Consider the following 22566-nt stretch of genomic DNA (forward strand, 5'->3'; position numbering starts at 1 on the left):
TGTTCCAGCATTCCCCAGGCTGCACGGGCCAGCTCACTAATGAGCCCACGGGGGAGCACCCACTGTCTGTGTATTTAATAGACTGTAGCCCTGCCAGGAACTACACAGAAAGAGAAAGAGGGTGAGACTGATAGAAAGAGAGTGATACAGGGAGAGAGATATTCTTGCATGTGGTGAGAAACAAGTAGCTCATGCAAGAAACTCCATCATTATGATGCAGGGGAAGGAATGCACGAGACAGAGGAAAGAGTAAGTTATTCTCATTATAATTTCTGCCAGTATGAGGAAGTTCATCCGAGAAACACACTCATTATATTGTACTCAATGTCCTCTTAAACCTCACATCTCCAGAAAGCCAACTTTAAAGAAATTAAGGTAAAAATTCTCGATAACTTGGCTACAAGGTCATCTAAGATATTTTATTTATTATTTATTAAGTCTGAGTGTAAATGCCGAAGCTTTACACAGATGGTTAAAAAAAAGAAGAAAATTAAAACTATTTAAAAAATATTGAATGATTTAGATTTATGGAGCAAAAAAATACTTGATGGCCATGTACGTGTATAGTATATTAAAAAAAAACCCCATTAGAACATGTTATTGAATTGCAGAAATTCCAACCATCCATCCATCGTCTACCGCTTATCCTGTATTCAGGGTCACGGGGGGGCTGGAGCCGATCCCAGCTATCATTAGGTGAAGGCAGGGTACACCCTGGACAGGACGCCAGTCTATCACAGGGCCGACATGTAGAGACATGAAAACCATTCACACTCACATTCACACCTACAGGCAATTTAGAGTCACCAATTAACCTATCCCCATCCTGCATGTCTTTGGACTGTGGCAAATAGAGGGGAACATGCAAACTCCACACAGAAGGAATGTCTCTCATCCTCGATGATTGGTATGGATGTATAAAATCAGTAAGGAACTAACATTTAGAGCATAAAGTTCAACATTCCAAAGGGTGTCATGGGGCATATGTAATTAAATACAAACATAATACGAAGGCAAAACATATATTCTTCCAATACAGGTTTTCAGGATTTCAATTTGGCAATTTCTAAAAAAAAAAAACATTTATTTTGTCTTACTGGCATATCCAGGTTAAACAGGATTTCCATCTTTTCGTGGGTTTTCAACAGGACAACTGGATCCCTAGCAACTGGGATGAATTAAAAAATCTCCCTTATTTTGTAGCTCAGGGCTGACATTTACGATTTATACACGTTGAACCCCTGGCTAATACAAGGTGGAAAAAATTCCGCTTTCAGATGAAAAAGTTAAAAGGATATGGAACAATAAAATTCTGTCTTCAAGTGTTGATCAGTAGATTAGTTTTTATATCCAAACATGTTTGCACCTGGCCTCTGATTCTCAAGTAGAAAGAGATCACATCACAAAAACGACATCACATGACTTGATGCAGGATTTGTGTGTGCCTGTGTGTGGACAAGTGCACATGTTCTCATGTCTGATGTGGTTTCCCTCTGTAATTAAAGTCCTTCAGAAGCCAGTGCACCTGGTTTTGAATGAGCCCCTATGGCAAAGACACAGACACCATCTATCAGCCTCACACAGAACATCTAACGGCCCTAATAGCCACACTCAAAGAGAGAGACAGACTGTCTGATTAGCAGGCTAACAGACAGGCAGTGGGGCATGAAGGAAGAGGTACAGACATGTGGACCAAACAGCAGAAAAGAGAAAAAAGTAGAGGTGCAAATAGATGGGAAAGATCAACAGGTAATCCTGTCGACCAGACAAGGAGACAAACAGAAACACATCTACGTAAAGGCACAGAAAGACAATCTAGCAAAGGGAAATGAAAAAGAGAACAAATAAGCAAGTGGGCAGACAGGTAAAACAGTTTTATTAGTTATCCTTTCAGAATGGTGCCATTATTATTTTTTTTTTTTGAAAGTGTGCAAATCAATACAACACAGTAATCATGCTTGTGGTCATCTTATGGTTGAGACACAGGGGTAGGACCCATGACTGTCTTAGAGAGTCCCCCTCTGTTCTCCTCTCCTTTGTGGAAGATAGTTATAAATCATTAATAGGCTCACCACTGCTCTGTGTGTGTGTGTGTGTGTGTGTGTGTGTGTGTGCTGATGTGCAGCAGAAATGATGTGTGAACAGTATTACAGTGATAGAAGCCAGGAGGCAGAAGGCAGAAATCCCCCTTACGCACACGCACGCACGCATGCACGCACATATTCACTCTTTCACTCACTCACTCTCACACACACACACACACACACACACACACACACACACACACACACACACACACACACACACACACACACACTTACTTTCCATCATAGGCAGCAGAAGCATCATCTTGTTCAGACTCATAAATAATTTCCTGCAGCTCAAGTCTGGCCTGGAAACCTGCCTTTCACTCCATGCCATTCACTCCCCCCCTCCAAGTACAACTCTCTCTTTCTCTCTCTGACTCCCTGCCATCTCCTCTCCCTCTCCCACTGACTGATCCTTCTCTCTCCCTCTCTTGCTCTCTGTCACTCTCTGCCATCTCCCACTATCCCTCTCTCCATTGGTAAAAACCACCATGCTCGCTTTGGCTCTGTGCATCCCAGGCCGACAACAGCGATCTTCATCCCTCTCTCCAATGCTTTACTTGTAAATCAGGAAACTCTCAACAGCGGGGGGTGCTAGGGTGATCCAGGGGGTCAGAAAATGCTTCAAAATCACACTGCCTGGAGCACATTGGACAGTGTCTTGGCGCTGTTCTCAATGCTGTCATGCAATAAACAGTGTGTGGCACTGGATTTACATTTAGCACATTGGTAGACAATCTCCTTCTCCTGACAACACTACATGAGAAATGCATCACTATGTATTGGAGACACCACTTCAGCAATAAACCAATAACAACAAGGATACAGTTTGTCACTTATCAAATCAGATAATATACATACTAAGCAGTTAAAAACACCAAATGTGTTCAATTGCTAATTAAGAAATCAAGTAATTTTTCTCTGTTGCAGCATTCTTCAGAATTTCATTTGAATACAGTTAAGCCAAAGTTAAAGTCCCAGTCGGCAACATTTTTTTGAGCATATTCACTGAAGCCGACACTACGCTCCGACAGAACAACATAAATCATCCTTTTTTTAGAAAAAAAAAGCACGCCTCTACGTGCACATAGAGCCTGTTGTTTGTTTTGCAAAAAATCGTTAGAGCCCGGATCATCCTGTCCATTCAGCATGCAGGGCTGTGTTTGTGCAAACACAGAGCCCCTCCCCCCTCGGGTCGTACCACTATCACAGGGGGGAGGCGGAGGGAAGTAGCAACAAGCCTCCAATTCCTCGGTTAAAAACCAAAACAAGGAGGTCGAAAACAACCAAGGAAAAGAAAACACCGGAAAATAAGGAAAAAAAGAAAGATTGCGACGGTGCCCGTGATAAAACCAGAGTCAACATCGGACCCACATTTCAAAGGTGGCGTGATCTAAGGGATTTCAAAGGGCAAGAAGTCGAGGGGAAGGAGCTCGGTGGTCGCGGGGGAGGAGCGTGAGAGTTGTAAACATTCAAAATCTGACAGAGTGCCCTCGATCCGCCGGACTTGCCGACTGGGACTTTAACAGGTAACAAACTGCTACCAACTTCACATCTAACTCTTTGTGGTGTGTTCGTACCAAACACAAAGCTCATTTTTCACGTAGCACTATTGCAGTGATCCTCACTATTTTTTTCCCAGTAGAGCCACCCTTACAAGACAAAGTCCACTTGAGAGCCACCTCGACTGCAAAACACCAAAAGCCATCTCCAACTAAGAATATCTGCTCACTTACTTTATCATCCCATTTAAAATACAGTATATGTAATTAGGGTCCTATGAAATCCGTTTTTTTCCAGATTCCATGTTTTCCGTTTTAATTTTTCTAAATTCTGTGTTATACAATTTTTTTTCAGATTTTTACAAATGGTATAGGTATTTTGGCATCCATTGTATCTGTTTTTCCAACTAAATCACAATACAAGGGTTTATTTTGACGTGTCGCTAGCTATTCACAGTGAATACAGCGAGCGTCATGTTATGACTCAGACAGGACGCTGTGTGATTAACCAGTTTCCACAACATGTACACAGCAGCAATAGTGGTTATTTCAGCCATGATTGACAAAACGTTGTCAGTGTCTACATGGAGGAAAGCCCTGCCTCCTCTCTGCTGTGTATTAAAAATGGACCAAATGTGTAATGTGAAAGGCAATACATGTTGTGACGAACTCACAGATAATTAATGCCTAACTCTGCAGTGTCCTTCAGCTCAGCGATATAAAACTGTATTGGTTTCTCAGCCTGCAGCTCATCTCACCAAACTTGTTTCCATCAGCAGCAAGCAGCCGCTTTCAGGAAGAAAACAACAACAACTCCAATGTGCCAACTGTATGCTGCTGTACCTGCACAGGACTGAATTGCAGACAGAGTAATTGACTAGCTGGTGTACATAGTGGAGGATTTAGCAGCAAAAGAGCAGATATGTTCCTCAGGAATCGGTGGGGATTAAACATCCATTTATATGTGTTCCTTTCAACTCTTAACCTCAAAACAGGTGTATATAAAGACACTGTTTGTGAGCAAATGGAATAAAACGGAGTGTGAGATAATACTAAGCCTTTTAATTAATTAACAATTAAAATAAAATGATATCTATGTTTAAAAAAAAGAGATTGGGTCCAAGTGGCTATAAAGCAAGCTTTCTTTGGGTAAGTATATAACGTACATGGTATACTTTTCCAAGTATTATTAGTATAAAAACACATTCCTGGTGGGAGCTTTAATCACTGATTAATTATGAAACAAATGTTTTTTTTTTGTTTTGCACACTTTTCACAAAGGCACACAACAAATGCTCTGCTGTTAATGAGTGTGGACTTTTCCTGTGAAATTGTATTTGATGTGAAGAAATGTTGTTTGTTTGCTTTAAAACTAATATGGGTCTGTTGCAAACATATATAAGAGTGCAACTAATTTCCTGGTTGGACTTAATGTCATAGCTTGAACAGAAAGTCAACGGCTGAATGAAGGAGCCTAATATTTGTCTTGGATGTTTCTAAGTTCAGCTATAATTGTGTTCATGTAAATGGGTGGGCCAAATTAATGGATATTATGATAAATATGCAAACTGTGAAAAACAAATTCACAAACTAATTATCATCATTTCCATATACTAATCAATGTGCCAAATGTACAATGTGAGGGTTTGTAGTGATAACAAATTACCTTTATCTTTTAATTTATACATGGGAAACCATAATGTGCGCGCCCTTGCACTGAAAACATGAAATGTGAATAATGTGGACTGATAATATGGTAATGTGGATTTAAGATGATAGGTAATTTGAATATCTTTTTACTTAAAATGGACAGAGGAGACTGACCTTGGTCCTTATCAAGGTTAGAGCTCAACTATTTCATACATTTCTGATGTAAAATCTAACAAGTTGTCACAACAAAACACAACACAACACATCTTTATAAAAGCTATTGAAGGAAAATGCTGATTTCATGTTGAATTTTACAAGTGGCCAATATCTACAGATGACTACTCACCAATGAAAGTCTACTTGGAGGTGATGCAGATATAAAACACAATGTGTAAGAACATGAAAGCACACTCTGAACTAAAAAAATATGAATTCAATAATGCATCAATAAAATAATATTGCATGTGCTTTGTTGATTTTCCTATCATTAGACTGGTTAATGATGTAAGGCCAGCACTTCGCCAGCGGCTTGATGTAATGGAGGGTATTGCACAAGATGAGTCACTTGACACTGGAATGATCATCTGGCTGCGATCCATCATCGTTAATGCACTGATGGAGGAAAGAGTAATTGCGTGTTGAGGGGAATTATAGCTGAAAAGGAGCCTATGATGACCACACTGCCATTGGTAATGACAATCTTGACATGGTGATGAAGTTCAACCAGATAACGAAGCTGATGCTGAGCCTCAAGATGATGTCAGAGTCAACCAGCCTGTGGAAGCAGACAATTCTCTGCCGGGAGGATCCAGGAGGAGACCAAGAGAAGAAGATGATGAAGGTGATGAGATGAGCAGCAAGTGATTCAGGTGTCTGTGACAGCGACGTTGAGGAAGAAGAACCAGCATTAGTGCACTCCACTAGCCAAGGGCCTGGTCGACCAAGGAAGAGGTTGAAAGAGGAAGATGACGTAGTTGGGAAAAGCAGCAAACTATTCACTGACACCGATAAGTTTGTTATTGTTACACTCTTATCAGCAATGACCTCACTTATTCTAATGACTCTGATGTCATATATTGTCTTTTGAAGTCTTCAAATAAATCAGTGGAAACTGTACTTGTGTGTATCATCTTTTACTTTGTATCACAGTTACACTATCCTAAAATGTTTGAGTTTCTAGAGCTTTTCCTGCAACATTGTCATGTTTAGATGTGCTCCTATTTTGCCCTTCTTATGTTTGAGGAGAGGGGAAAATAAAAGCAGAATGGATTACGTGGGCTTTGGGAGGCTTGTCACAGCTGTTCTCTCAGTCATCAGCTGTCTGATGAGTGAGTGACCACTCAGAGAATTAAAGTGGCACAGAGAAATGTATCCGCACATTCTTGTGAAATGGTGCTAAGCTTGGTGACATAGGGTCAAGTTCCAGTAACATATTCAAGAGATATAATGTATCCTCAGCTCTTGTCCCAAAACTGTCTGCAAACAACACTTTGTTTCGGGGAGAAAATCCAATGGTAGCGATTCCTTCGCAATGCAATTAAGTGAAAAGACAAATGAATCGATAAATGCTTGTGACTGTGCCCTGGGACTGAGTTTGGCATGTTCCATTGTATTCCTAAAATGTTCCACAAATATATGGCATTTCTGCATTAACAATAATGTGGGTATATCTCAACAGCGCAAATATGACTGTCGATGGAAGAACAGTTAACTATAACCTTGTTAACCAGGAAGTGTAATACCCCTGAGATAAAGTTGGACTATTTAGACTGCTCTGTAATATAATAGCAAATATACGTGTGTAGGGAGGCAGGGAGAGAGAGGAAGATAGACACTGTAGAGAGAAGGGGGTAAGAGCGAGAGATGGAAAGAGAGGGAGGCAGATTGGGTCTGGGGTTGAGTGTCTGGTCCCTAAGGCGGTGTGTGTGTGTGTGTGTGTGTGTGTGTGTGTGTGTGTGTGTGTGTGTGTGTGTGTGTTTTCGTCAGCCTACTCTCACAGCTCAATAATGATAAATAAGTCAACCACCTCTCTCCTCCCCTCAACCCCTCTCCCTGCTCCTGTCACACATATACCCCTCCTGTTCATGTACCTCCCCACTACACCTCCAGTGGTAATGAAGCAACAGTAGGTACTTGCTGACAACTGTGCAGACCAGAGTTTCATCTATATTCATTCTGCAATTGGGCCACCACAGTATAAGACCCCTTCGACTTCTGAGACACAAAACAACATCTACCCTTCCCCTTCTGTCCTTCTACCTGTTCACATGATCTATCAGTCTCACCCCCACTGAAATTCTCCTTAATCAGCAGCAATGGCCACAGCAAGTAGTGGGCACTACAAGAAAGAATATCTTATTGTATGATATGAAAGCACTCGGCTGTCCACAATTTGATGAAAGGAAAAAGTAAACGAAAACTTTAAAAAGTAGCCAATGTAAAAACCTCACAGTTCTTCCAGTTTTAATGAATTAAAGGTGAAAAACAACCATCACTATCAATATCAATATCTTGTTATACTAGTAGGCCAACCAAAATGTATCATTTTTATTTTTATGACAGATTAATATTAGTATGTATAATAAAATATAAAAATAAGAGGCAATAGAGAAGTGGAAAAAAAGAAAGCCAGCTATCTATATTTCTGCTTGTGTTTCTGCTCTGTCTACTGTATGTGTCTTGAGGGTCCTAATTGCTGCTGAGGTCAGGCTGCTGAGCAGTAAAGGGTTGTGTTTGATGCAGGTAAGAGTGTGCGTGTGTGCATGTGTGTGTGACTGCTCTGCATGCCCTTGACTTGCAGCTGGCAAACAACGCTTTAGGCCCCCACAGCTGCCTCATCATTACTGTTCACAGGGATCCCCTGCCACACACTCGCACACACAAACTCGCAGGCACACACAGCGAGAGAGACTTAGTCACAGCTACACAGGCACAGACACAAAAACAGACACACGCAGACATACACAGAGACACTCACCCCTTCCTGCAGGCTCCTCATTAAGCCAGTGTAGGCGGCAGCGGGAACGAACCACAGTCCCTCTGGGGAGCCTCTCTTCTCCTCCTGATAGAGAGACATAGAAAAGACAGGGAGAACGGGTGAGAAGAGGAGGGGTACCAATGGGGGGGGGGGGGGGGGGGCAGTGGAGGTGTGGAGTGGGAGCGAGAGAAAGGCAGAGAGATAACGTGGAGGAGATGCAAGTAAAGAGGAGTGAGGAAAAGGCCAAGGAGCAAGAGGAGCCATGACATCTTGATTACTTGGTTACCATATCTGTGCATGAACATTCTTTTATAACCATTCAGCTGATTTTTTGGTTCTTCGAATAATTGATTTTCTTATAAACATAGTGTGTAAGCATAGTACATAACATTTTCTTTAATTTTGCATCATTGTGTACTCAATCATCTCATTCATTAAGAGAATAATTGAAACTTTTACCTGGAAGTTGAATTTAAAATTCAGTGCTGCAAATGACTAGTGTTTTCTTTTATCAATTATTCTCTCAACAACTACTAACAAATAAGTAAGCTTTTAGTTTAGAAAAAAAGTGAAAATGCCCATATATTCCCAGAGACCAAGATGATTGCTTGTAAACCCTAACCAACAGTTCAAAACCCCCAAATGTTTCATTTACAATTAGATGAAACTGAGGAAAGCAACAAATCCTAATTGACAAATTGAAACCACAAAAGCAAATTGAGCACGTTTTGCTTGATAGATGATTTAAATGATTATCAAAATGTCTTTAGTTGTTGTTTAATTTTTCCTGACAAAATACATTATATACTGTATACGATCATGCCAGCACTGTCTTACATTCCAAAAAACTCTGATTATTTCAACCAATATTTTCATCTTTTCATGAAACAGTGTTACATTCCATTGCTACTGTGCTGGGCTTTAGGCTATATCTAACCTTGAGGATAAAGACGGCACTGGAGGCTATAGCTAATCGTTGTCATTGACTGGAGCTGCAGAAGAAGAAGAGGAGAAAAGCAGCCAATTTTACCTGGGGACACTTTAAGAGCCGTTCCATGTTACTCAAATAAAACTGTTTCTCCTGCCATTAAACAGTGTGTTTCCATCTTTCAGGATGAGTTCACATTCTGTGTCTGTGGGAGTTTCATTCGAACTGATTGCAATGAAGATATTAACTACTGCTACTAACTGATACTGTTTAATATTATTGTGTATTATTGTATTCAGTGAAGGGTTTCAACATCATGATCATCATGAAATGATGCCTCAAAAAATATAATCAGTATGATCCTCTGTGGTGTTTTCTATGGATATATATATATATATATATATATATATATATATATATATATATATATATATATATATATATATCCCATCCAGCAGACGGCAAGGGGGAGCCGGGGAGCCAGGGGCGACAAGTCAGGGGGAGATGGGGGGGTTATCATCACCCCTACACTCTAAGCCCCTCTCTAAGTGATGAGAAGTTAGCTCCAGACCTAAAGAAATGTAAGGAAATTAGGGCCATAGAAAGTAAGTAAAGAAGTCATGTATGAAGAGCAGGCAGGAACTATGAACTCCTATACAGCTGCTGATGGAGGAGCCTTCATCATGAACTCAATGTTCAACTCAAAGCCAATTATACAAAGAGATGCTCTGTCCCCCTCCCCCCTGCATTGGACTGAATCCCCTCAGCCATCATCACCGGTTCCGAGGTGGAGTAACCATCACTGACACCTTGTCTACATGGATGACATCAAACTGTGGAACGAGCGTGACATCGGAATGTAATTCGGGTTGATGGATGAAACGACAAAGATCCAGGAGTACATCAGGAGCAAGGAATAGGAACATCTGTCCTGAGTCTGGGCTGGAAGTCCCGAGGTCAAGATGGAAGACACCTCCAAAGGTGGTTGATAATGACCAAGCTAAGATCCTGTGGGACTTCCAGATCCTGACTGATAAACTGGTGATGGCTAACCAACCGGACATTGTGGTGGTAGACAAACAACACAAGATAGCAATAGTGATAGATTTAGCTACCCCAAGCGACAGCACCGTTAAGAAGAAGGAACACGAGAAGCTTGGAAATACCACGGGCTAAAAGATGTGGAGGATAAAGGCATCAGTGGTTCTGGTGGTAATCCCAGACTGGGACAGTGACTCCAGCAGAGTCCGGCAACAACATCCGAGATCTCTGTTCAGAAGAGTCCCAGGAAGATACTGAAGAACCCTCAGGCACCCCGGCCTCTGGTAGAGGGCCTGACCTTGAAGGGGGACACACATGTGGGGCAAGGGTGTGAGATGTGTATATAAACTTTGTTTGCACTCTTGCTTGCGGAACTAACACACACACACACACACACACACACACACACACACACACACACACACACGGAGAGATTATAACTTTTGGATGTTCTTCACAAATATATTTAATGGTTTGCAACAGTTACCAATACCTCAATTGAATCTATTAGACCAGCCAGCTATCTATCTGAAGTGTGTATTAATTGAAATCAAGAATACTTTGTCATCATTGAAGTCAATTGACATAGTCTCAATTATGGTGCAATGTAGCATTTTTTGTTTTGTTTAAATGTCCTGCGAAGAATATTTAATTTAACTTGTATTTTATTTTCTGAGTGTAAATAACTAACATACATTTACACTTTTAAGGTACTGTTCTGGTGCAGGAATCAGTGATTTGTTAAGAACACACTGGCATAGATTGAAAAACTTAACTTGCAGGAGCAGGAAAGCCAATTTATTAAGAGCTTCTACAGGACACTGATGAGATTCTCCATGGCTTCAGGAGTGTAATCAGGCGGGGTGATCGATTTTCGAAGGTTATCCATCAGCCTTGTAAATAAAAATCTTACGCTTAATCAACTTGCCTGGCTAGATTGAGGTTAACCGGAAAAAAATTGGGATCACCTTTTCTAATGAAGTCAAAAAACGCCTCCTTCACTCTCTTGTAATTTTCAGGGCTGGGGGTCAATTCGCTTTCAATTCAATTTAGTCAGCATGTAAATTTAAAGTCCATTACCTAATGACAGAGCACTCAGTTTCATTCATTTCACTCAAGATTAATCTTTCTCACTGAAGTAAGTAAGAAAATGTGTTTTGATCTTTCTGGCATCTGGCATCAGCACATTATATGCAGAGCAAACTGCAGGTGAGAAACGACTGTTTGAGGTTGTGAATAACCTGCAGTGTGAGCTGCAAGTGGATCATTGCATTTCTTGTTTGACTCTTACTGCCAGTATTTTTAAGGCGGCTGACATATTGATTAAAGAAATTGACTTAAATGGGCATCTCTACTGTTACAGAACATATTGTAAATCTATATTGGCATTTCTGCATCACAATTTCACATTAAAATGTATATTTTCTTATTAGATATTTTATTAATGTTAATGTGTATTTTTGAACATATTTAAAATTTTGGAAGAAAAAAAGAGTTTGTGATCAAATCATTTAGGGGACCCCCTGCTGTAAATCTGTGGAGCCCCTATGGGTCCTGCAGCCCCTGTTGAATATCTCTCCACTAGGCCGTTCCGTTCCAAGTCACGATTGAGCCTAAAGTCCGGATTATTTGACTAGTGTGAGTGCTCCATTCTGTACTTCAGAATGGTACGCTTCCTTGGCCCCGGCACAATCGGAAGAAGTGGATTTAGGCACGGAACGGTCCATGAACAAGCACATGCACGGGTACGCAACGTGGGTATGACTTGGGTAGGCTATGGTCAATAGGCCGGCCCTCTCATTATCACCCAACGTTCAACTCAGCTATCGAGCCGATTTATGACTGAAAAAACTGTTGATGACTGTGTAGGACACAGCAGGATTCTGGGTCGGGCTTAGACATGCTTCAGACTCGTGGTATGAGTGGTACTGAAGCAGAATTCCATCCTTTTATAATAAAAATGCTGCTATTAGCTCTGTCCAAAATTCGCTCCGCTCTCACTGCCCACCCGCTCGCTCGCACTCAGCTCCACTCACATGCTCTGATGCTGAGTGTTTAGTAGATATATGACGCGAGATGTCAGTAAAGTTACAGTTGATGTTCTCTGTGTTGTTTTCTATTGTGATCACTTTGAAACGGTACTACGTAAAGCCATGCGTGTGTTGTATTACGATGTAATGATGTATGTACAAGAGGCAATCGTGTCTAGGCCTGTTTGGGCTTGGAGCAGTGTGACTGCAAGCCCGCGGGGGACATGGGAGGGGGGGACAATCGGGCTCCGGCAGGGTGTGGATCAACTGGCCATACTGTGAGTGTACCCTCACTGTGTGATTACTAAAGAAGCTGGAGAAATATTCACATATTTAAATGTGTGGTCTCATAGCCCTACAAATAAACTGTGGGAAGCTTATCCCTCTCACTTATGTTTAAATTGACAATAAATGCACATTCCTAAGTTCACAGCAAAAGTATTAGTGGTTTTCTTTCATGTCTTCACATCTCTTTATTGCCGTGAATATAAGTCAGTCATATAAGTCAGTGGTCACAAACATATCTGAATAAACAAATCAAAATCAAATCAACCCTTATCACATGTCAAAGCCCACTCTCTGTTTCGCCCTGTCTGATAAAAGAAAATTACCCTTACAATAAAATAGTCTTGTTCTACAGAACTAGTACAATCTGTGCCCTCGGTGTGCATGCAAGCGCTTGCGTGCTTTTGTACCAATTTCTCACTTGCATAGTGTGCTTTTGGATTCATTTACATGTTTCCTTCAACAAGGAGATCAATCTGCAAACCAAACTGCAGTATATCTTTCTCAATACATTTGTCTTTTGATACATCTGTGATGCAGAATCTACCTGACAGGCGATGAGGTAAAGGATCTCCCCTAATGGTGGCAGCAGGAACTGTTTTATTTTACTGTTCCTCAGGTTCTCTCTCAATAGGTCTGTCAGTGTGGACACAACCTGGAAAGAGAAAAGAGATAAACTTTCATCAGCACTTATTTTTTTATTGGTGCAAAACTAGACTTCATACTCATACATATATAAAACTGAAATGTATGTCATAAAAATGTACCAGAATTAAATCAGCAGGTCTCTGATGGTGTCTCTGATGGTGTCAATAACATCTAACTATTTCCACGTATCAGTTATAATTTCAAAGGTAAAGGGTAACAAAGGTGGTATTCATTTATAAGCCGTCTCAGAATATAATAGGACAAATTGAGATAAACTCATATAAATGCATTAGAATTATGTGCTGCAAATATATAATTACATTTGTTTAATGATCTTCAGACAGCTGTGCATAATCTCTTATACAAGCTTGTACTAAATGCTGACAGGACAAAATGTGTTTAATTCGTCAGAACACATAATTCCAGTTTGCATCTCCCTGCCATACATACACACACTTAATGATGCTATTCCACTTTTATTGTGGGCTATCACACAACATTTATCGCAGTTATCCCACTTTCACGGTCACACATGTAGACAGTGATGAGGAGAGGGTAGAGGGGGAAAGAAGGTGGAAACAACATTGAAAGAGAAGGGAAAGACAGAAAAAAGACGAAGCAGGGAAGAGAAAGATATGAGCTGGACAGCAGCAACAACAATTTAGCTGAAAACCACTGAAAGGCACAAACACACACCAACATAGATGGTAAGGGACAGACACAAATGTAAGAAGACACAAACACAAGTGTATTCAGAGACTCAAGTATATGCATACACATGATAAGGTACACAAATTCATGCAATCATATGCACTTGTAAGAAATGCACCCCACACTCTCACACACAGACCTAACTAAGTATATGCAGAGACAGCCTTGCTGGCTGGCTGCTTCCTGGCATTAGCATTACTGCCAGCTTCCCCCTCTGTGATCTGATGCAAGTTCTGCCTCACTCCTCTACCTCTCCCTCTATCTTCTCCACTTTTTTCTTTTCCCATCTCTCTCTGTTCTCTGTCTCTCCTTCCTCTATTGTTTTTCACTCTACTTGTGTCTCTTCTCTTCCTGCTCTACTTTCAATCACTCTCTATGTATATATATATCACATGATTCTCACTCTCCCCCCCTTCTCTCTCTCTCTCACCTACATATTTCTCTCACACCCGCTTGCTTTGACTCTCTCACCTTGCGTCTCTCTTTCTCGTTGTAAGGTGAGAAGTGGTAACAGTCTGTTTGTCATGTACTCTCTCAACATATCTTTCCCTTTCCCAGAAGAGTTCTTCTTCCCTTTTATTTCTGCCCAAGAACTGTGGTGTATCCTCATGCTGAGCCATCAATGAGCATGGTACAGCATTAGTTTGCTACTAGAATTCTGAACATTATTATTGCCAATACACTTTGAGATGAGGACAGCCCATATGCTACAAGCCAGTATGTTTTAGCTGACCGTATTTAAACCTGTTTATACATAAACTATGAACTCATGCTATGTTGTGTCACTTAACGAATAACTATGTGAATGGTACATGTGTGCTGATAAAGAAACTCTGCGTCTTTCCCACATTATTGCTCTCTGTTCTTCTCCCTACTCCTTCCTGACCTAAACCCACTAATAGCATAAATGGCTGAGTGGATAGCTGAGATTCTGGGGTTATTTGAAATGAGTCACATCGCTGCTCTCAGGCAGAGGATACTGAAAGAGACCCCTGTGCAACAAGCCAGAGTGGAAAAGCAAATATAAGTGTACGCACACAAAACAAAAAAACTATTTTCCCTCCAAGAACACATTATCATTATCTCAGCATCAAGACTCCCTCAGATCAAATAATGGATGCACACAAGGAAACCTATACAAAATAATTATCATGCAATAACAGCACTCATAGTGGTGCAGGGCATAAAAGAGACTACCCAACACAGCACACAAAAGTTTTGCAGATCCACATTTCAGAGATGTCTGACACACAATAGCAAGGCTCTGACAGTATCTTCATCAAATCTCCAAGAAACAATACTGATGTTTGTATTCATCTGTACTGTAATCTACAGTATGTTGTGAATTGTTTTTGCGGTTTTATCAAAATGTATTAGTTCAAGATATTTATATAACAAGGTGGTTCAAACTGTCGGGTTTTCCATGCAACATTCACAAATGCTTTAAGCAGTGTCCTCCTGGAGCCAATGCCCTCTGAATGTGTGTTCCTTTAAGACTCCATATCCCCATGAAACACCCTGCACTGTGGAGGCTTTACCAACTAAACCGCTGTAAACGCCATAGAAAACTTTACAAGTGATGATAAGTGAAAAGGAAAATGATATCTACCGGTAGTCGGTTTTTAAAGCACAACATCCCTACATCGCATAAGGAAAGCAGCCAGCTTGCATTAGTAACATTGACCGCGAAAATCTTCTCATTTAATTCTAATGGAGGAGCGAGACAGATAGTGAGGGTCAAAGACGGACGAACTAAAAGGAAAGAGAAAAGAGATAGCAGACGGACAGACAAAGAGCGTGGGACAGACATTGATAAACAGGTGTGTGTGTGTATGCATGTGTTAATGTGTGCGTTTGTGTGTCCCCTGTGTTGGGGGGGGGGGGGGGGGGGGGGGGGGGTCGAAGCATATAGTTGTTACCATGGTTACTAAGCCCAGCCCTGACACTCCAATCAACAGGACTGCAGCAGGAGAACCCCTGCTGAGTGCGCACACAAACATGTCTCAAAAAAGCCCATGCACACAAACATCACACACGCACGCACACGCACGCGCACGCACACACACACACACACACACACACACACACACACACACACACACACAGCTTTGTCCTTTTCTTAACAATTTGTCATCCTACGGAAGCTGCAGAGAGGTAACGGAAAAAATGTTCCACCATTTGTCTTTTACAACAAGCACACAGAAAAAACTCTGCTATGTCACAGTCGGCCATTTTGTAAATCACCGTGACGACTCAGTAGCAGTAAAGTGTCCGAACAAGTGGAGAAAGAGAGAAGAATAGGACAAACCAGGAAAGAGAGCGGATGTGGGCTCAGAACTACCATAGCCGGAATGAATTACATTCAGAACAAATAGATGTGATGAAGCAGACGAGGAGACAAAGACGAGAAAGAAAAAGGTGTTTAGTTCTGTTCAGGATGAAAGGATCAAATAAAGGAGAGAAGCTCCCGATCTCACCACCATATAAAACTGCTTTTACGTCAAATTAGTTCAACACCGCTCGGTTTCAATGTGTGTGTGTGTGTGTGTGTGTGTGTGTGTGTGTGTGTGTGTGTGTGTGTGTGTGTGTGTGTGTGTGTGTGTGTTGGGGGACGCTCAGGAAAGTATTTGAAGTGTCTGTGTGTAATGGTCGAGGTAAAACACTTTAAAACTAATGCAGTATAATAGTCAAGTCATTTTTTAATATAACCCAATATTACTCAAGGGGCTTTAAGGGTTTTCTTTCCCTGTTCACCACCAATAAAAGGGCTTTTGGGGGACATTCTTTCTTATATGAATCAAGGGTCCTCAAAGAGAGGCCGTTTAGATTGTAAAGCCCCTTGAGGCAAATTTGTCACTTTTGTTCTTTGGTTATATAAATAAAATGGACTTGATAATTACACTGAATTAGTTTTAACAAGGTGTACCAAATACACCTGTATTTTTGTTTACCGTAAGGGGTGACCCTTAACACACACTCATGTGCATGCACATATATGTGTACAGTAGTTTTACTTGTACAATAACTATGATATCATAGTGATATAGTGTTACAATTATAGTTATAGTAGTTATAGTAAGTAAAAGTAACATATGTAATTAATCTCTAATATCAACACACAATTAAAAATTTAAAAATCTGAAAAAGCAATGACTACTAACTACCCAAATATTAACTGCAACAGTTACACTAGTATTACAACCACTTCCAGTTGTCAGATAAGCATTAGCATAAGCTGGAACATTACATCTAAGTTTCTGATCATTTAAAGACTTGAACTATATTCACTCATATTACTATACAATGTTTCATTACAAAGAGCAAGCTTATGGAAGCTATTTTGCCAACCTGTAATATAAAACAAACAGCAGTGATGTATAAGCAAGACGCAACCTTGCGAAATCCAGCAATGTCTCTGTATGTATGCATGAGTGAGTGAGTGAGTGAGTGAGTGAGTGAGTGAGTGAGTGAGTGAGTGAGTGAGTGAGTGAGTGAGAGAGTAAGTGAGAGAGAGAGAGAGAGAGAGAGAGAGAGAGAGAGAGAGAGAGAGAGAGAGAGAGAGAGAGAGAGAGAGAGAGGTGTTTTCAGTATCTCTGAGGATAATGAAAGACGTGTTGTCTTGTAGGTTTTTAATGCCACCTGCTGGTAAACACTAGTATTATGAAGTTAGTGTGGACAGTTTTCCCATTCACATCTTGTGTTATGGGCAGATTTTTCAAATCATGTTGGGCTAGAAGTTCTTATTATTGGTGGTATTCCCCTGAACAGAACAAAAGCAGTGGTAACAAATAAATAAAAAATGATACATCACTTAAATTACAAAAAAACATGTAGAGTTCAACAACATTAAGAAGGACTGATTGTTATTAAGGAAACAACTATACATATCGCATGCACTATTGCACTCGTGTGTTATGTACTTGTGCATAAATGTGCAGTCATGCTTTATGTACATCTGCGGGTCTGTACCGTCACCTCATGGTGTAAACTGGCACTGCAGGTGAAGGTCATCAAAATGTTTTGCAGAGGTTTGGGAATGCCATCTATTCATCCATCCATTATCTGTAACCGCTTATCCTTAAGGGTCATCGGGGCTGGAACTGATCCCAGCCGACAGACGACCATTCAAGCTCACATTCACATCTATTGACATCTTAGAGTCAACACTTAACCAAACCTGCATGTCTTTGGGCTGTTGGAGGAAGCCCAAGAGAACATGCATACCCCACACAAAAGGGGTTGTTAGTAAGCATTCTAATATGACTCCAAACATTTAGACCTTGTTTTGGATAAAAACTGTAAACATATTTCTTAAGGATTTTTTAAATGCTTTATCTATAGTGCCAGTGTTACTCCTATAATACTGTAGCCACTAAAGGCTGAATGAATAGAGATATACTGTCATTCATTTATCTACCTAAAGTTGACTTTGCAGTGGAAACAAAAATCAAATTGAAATTTCAATCCGTGTGTGCTCTGTGTGTGCTTTGTGTGTGCTTTGTGTGTGTACTTTGTGTGTGTGTGTGTGTGTGTGTGTGTGTGTGTGTGTGTGTGTGTGTGTGTGTGTGTGTGTGTGTGTGTGTGTGTGTGTGTGTGTGCATTTCAAACCTCAGAAACAGGACTGTCCTTTCGCAGTTGAGTACAACGCAGGGCCAGTAGACCTATCACTCTGAGAACCTTGCTCCTTCTGGAAAACATTTTTTTTTTTTCATTCAATAAACATTTGTAAACTGCTGATTTTCTCTTTGCATATCAGGAAAATCAGGCGTAACCTGCTGCTCTGCATACTAAAATAAGCAGTTTAAACTGACAAATGCAGAAAGGACAGCTGGCAGAAAATTGACGACTGTGTGAATATGTAAAACAATAAAATACATGTTTTATATTATATAAATGAGTTGCTTAGACATATTATTATGACGTATTTGACAATATTTAAGCATTATTCTTTCAGCTGCAGCCCTGGCGATGTAAATCAGTATGTATTCTCTCGTCATATATTCATATCAAATATTCACGTGAAACAGTCGGCTGTAGGCTTAACCCTGAGTAACTTTGCTACCGGTACACTATCGTATCCTGTGGGTGATTATCAGATATTGAAGGAAACCTTCTTGCTTCTTTGAATTATGTTTTTATATTCAAGCTTTTCGTTATAAGACTTATATTATATATAAGTCTTTTTCACACCGCCAGGGTTGCTGTCCTACATGCAGAATACATCTAGGCGTCACAGTGATTGAATATAATACACAAATGTAATTAGTCAGATCTAGTCATGCTCTAGATGGGGCAATGATATTATAAGCCTATTAATTTACACATTCTGACAGTCTGTGATTTATTGCATTTGGCAGTAGACTGTGTTGCTTTTAGCCGGGATTTCGTATTAAACTTCTCAATATTTGTCTAAGAATATAGTTATTTTTAAGTAAAATATGCTCCTCTGCTACCAATAGACTTGTCCATGTTTGCAATTGGTCATATGCTGCAAACACAGAAAGATGGAGAGCAAGAGGAGAGTAAGCGAGGACAACTTTATCAGGGTGCAATCCTCCAAGTGCTCGTCTGCCTCTGATGTTTGAGATGGTTTTTTGTTGTTGTTTCATTTCTTTTTACCGTGCATTGGTAGCTAACATTTCTCCAACATTTCTGCAAGGTGCACAATCATACTCAATGGTTTATGGAGTAAATACATACGTAAGGCACTTACATATCCCAGTTCGGAGCTTGTCGTAATTTCTGGGTCAATACGGGAAGCTGAATGAAGGAAGGAGGGTGGAGATTTCAGAGACAGATATAGAGAATGAAGACATGATTAAGAACCCAATCTGGAACAAATTATGATATATGACAGGAAATTCATTGGTTTGGTTTTAAATAAGCTTGTTTAAATGAGCTAATTTGTAAAAAGAGTTGTAAATGATTTAAGGTCTGATGGGTGGTAAGGACAAAACTTTTAGCACACCATGTTTTATCAATACCGATGGGTTTGAAAGTAGTCAAAATCCCCAAATTATTCATTAGTATTAGTACATTTTGGGGGTGTTTGAGTACAACTAAATTCATAATTTTGAAAAATATAGGTTTTTTGGTATTTTATCTTGAAAGCCAGATAAAAGAGAAGACATTTTTTTAGTATTGAATAATTGTATGCCACTATGCCCTGCCTTTGTCACTGCACTAATGACTCCCACTTTACATATACTCAGTTGGAAGTAATAGCAAGAACATCACATATGTTGAAGGTTCCTGGTGAAGCTCTATGCTTACAAATGTGGCTTGTAAATGTATCACAGAGGGAGTACAAGGACTGGGGACTGAGGAAAACAAAAAGGGATTGTGTTAAAAGTGATTATATTCTGTGTCTACGCTGACATGGAAAGTAGGATATTCTAAGACCTCCACCTCACTGAGCTAAGAGCAAGGACTCCTAAACTGCCATGCAGTGTTGAGGTGTGAAATATTCCTTACAACTGCAAAATTATCTTGTTTAACCCAGTCAATAGTGATGCAACAATGGAACTGTAATCCTATGTAACTTTACGTTTTCCTACCAGTGTTGAGTTTATTATCCTGTTAGCAATAACTGTATGTCCAACCACACAGCAGAGGTAGCACAGCAGGTTGAGTCTGGAGCGAGTGGCTGTGGATTGAGGAGAAGGAGCAGTGGAGGGGCTCTGTTCTTGGAGGCATGAACAAAGTTGTGAGAGGAAGACAGTCCACTCTTCGTCACTCATTGACTGCAGCTTCTCAACTGGGGGAGCAGAAGAGAGAAGAAAAAGTCAGCCTTGAGACCGAGGGTCCGCAGCCGCCATAGGTCCTATTAACTTTCTATTTGATAAAATCTCACTTAATACTGATTTGAAAAACAAACCACATTACCTGAATATGCTGGTATACAAAGGGTTTTGGGATCAAATCGCACACGAAGACTCTTAACAATCTGATAAATACAAAGATAACACAACACAGTGCAAGCAGTCATTACAGTGAAGATAATTAACATAACATTTTGAAAGCCTGTTTTTTTGCAATATTGTCTTTTAATATTGTTTGCTTGATACAATTGAATTGTGAGAGGAGGGCTATAAATGGTAAATGGTCCTCATTTATATAGCGCTTTCATCCAAAGTGCTTTACAGTAATCACTGACATTCACCCACACATTCACACACCGACGGAGGAAAGGCTCCTCCTCACAAGCACACTTACAACTGAAGATTATTAAAAGTCATGGAGATCTATAGTATCTGAAAAATCCCTGAATTCTGAAATGGCTTGTGACCAATAATGCTGCATGTCTGTACCTTGGGGTTGTCCATGATTGGGGTGACAGTGTGATCAGAGTCAGTACGGAGAAGAGTTTTCACACAGGATGCAATGTCAGTCCCAGTACTGGTCTAGGAGGAGGTGAAAGAAAGAAGAGTCAACCTTAGCAGAAGAGGAGTGGAGTATTCACCAGGCACACCAGCAGATGGAAGCAGAGGATAACATGCCTTCAATGTTAGTCATAAGTGAGCGTATCCAAGACTTTAGTTTTTTTTTTAAAGCAGTTTTGTAATTGGTTTAAGCATGGTAACTAAGTTGCCAATTTACCAGTTACTCATATTATCATCAGCATTATGAGCTCTGTTATCTGCTGTTTCCATGTTTTTGCAGATTTCAGAGTTTATGTTAACAGTGACCTGGGGTGCAGGTGTCTGGTTGGGAAAGTCTGAGATACTGCAACTTCTCCTGGAGCTGGCACGGGAGCTAGAAGAACATCAGAAAGATAATGATAACATACTGCTAACTGCAAATGGCTAGCCATTGAATATGTGCATGAGGCTGATCCCCTGTAGCTTAATTGGTGGAGAACAGTATTGCTAGTGGTAGATGCACGAATACCACTGGGGCCACTCATTCTAAAATTAAACTTCACAAATAACAGTACTGCTTTATGATGTGTACTTTCCTGAAAAACAGGTAGAAAACCCTGGTAGAATGGGTGTACAGGCCAGCAGACAGACTGAACCTAATACCTGAGCAGAAAAATGGCTTCAGTGTTGACCCCATCCACACCACTCTTTGGCCTGAGCTCTGACACATTATCTGGAGAATAAACCACAAAAGATACAAAATCAGGGTACATTTGTCTGAGACGCATACTTAGTAAAGGTCACACAAGTGGAGCATGGAGCACGTATTTTAATCAGGGATGAGATTTGCACAATAGCAACTACAGCAAACAGTGAAATATCCAAATGTTTTCAGTTGAGGGGAAAGAATTGTACATAATATCATACAGAAAATGATCTTAGGAATCTATTCTGGGAGTGTCTCACCAGATATGAATGACTTATTGGGCGGCAGTGAGTGGCACATCTGCTGGGCACCAGTTAGCTTTGAGCTATTTTCTGTCTTTGCTTTCCCCTCTCCTCCTCTCTCCTTTCCCATCTCCCTGTCCGTTAAGGCTCCACATGTTGTGTGTCTGACAGCTTTGTCAGTCTTTCTGTCAGATGGCCTGTAAGTTTCTGTTTCTGTTGTTGTCTCTGATGAGATTAGTTTCTTAGAATCCTTATGGGCTGGCTGCGTGATGGCCGAATGGCTGTCGGGAAGCTTGTCTGAATGTCCTGGATGGAAAGGTTCAGGGATACTTGTGTGTCTGTGGAGGTATTGAAAAAAAAGCACACTATAAATAAAACCACTCAATTTAGGGGAAAAT

General features: G+C 40.5%; 1 protein-coding gene across 1 annotated transcript in view; it reads right to left on the reverse strand.

The window, feature by feature from the left end:
- ulk4 (unc-51 like kinase 4) overlaps positions 1-22566 on the reverse strand; it is a 75271-nt gene that overhangs the window by 48963 nt on the left and 3742 nt on the right. The window contains exons 10-19 of the mRNA XM_084027298.1: positions 22187-22506; positions 21884-21953; positions 21548-21614; positions 21170-21262; positions 20745-20805; positions 20417-20616; positions 19573-19619; positions 18468-18546; positions 13048-13155; positions 8217-8300 (exon numbers count right to left, since the gene is read on the reverse strand). Coding sequence (XP_083883424.1) covers positions 8217-8300; positions 13048-13155; positions 18468-18546; positions 19573-19619; positions 20417-20616; positions 20745-20805; positions 21170-21262; positions 21548-21614; positions 21884-21953; positions 22187-22506 — 1129 coding nt within the window. The remainder of the gene's footprint in view (positions 1-8216; positions 8301-13047; positions 13156-18467; positions 18547-19572; positions 19620-20416; positions 20617-20744; positions 20806-21169; positions 21263-21547; positions 21615-21883; positions 21954-22186; positions 22507-22566) is intronic.

This window comes from Eutrigla gurnardus, assembly GCF_963514095.1.
Source record: "Eutrigla gurnardus genome assembly, chromosome: 14".
NCBI lineage: Eukaryota > Metazoa > Chordata > Actinopteri > Perciformes > Triglidae > Eutrigla > Eutrigla gurnardus.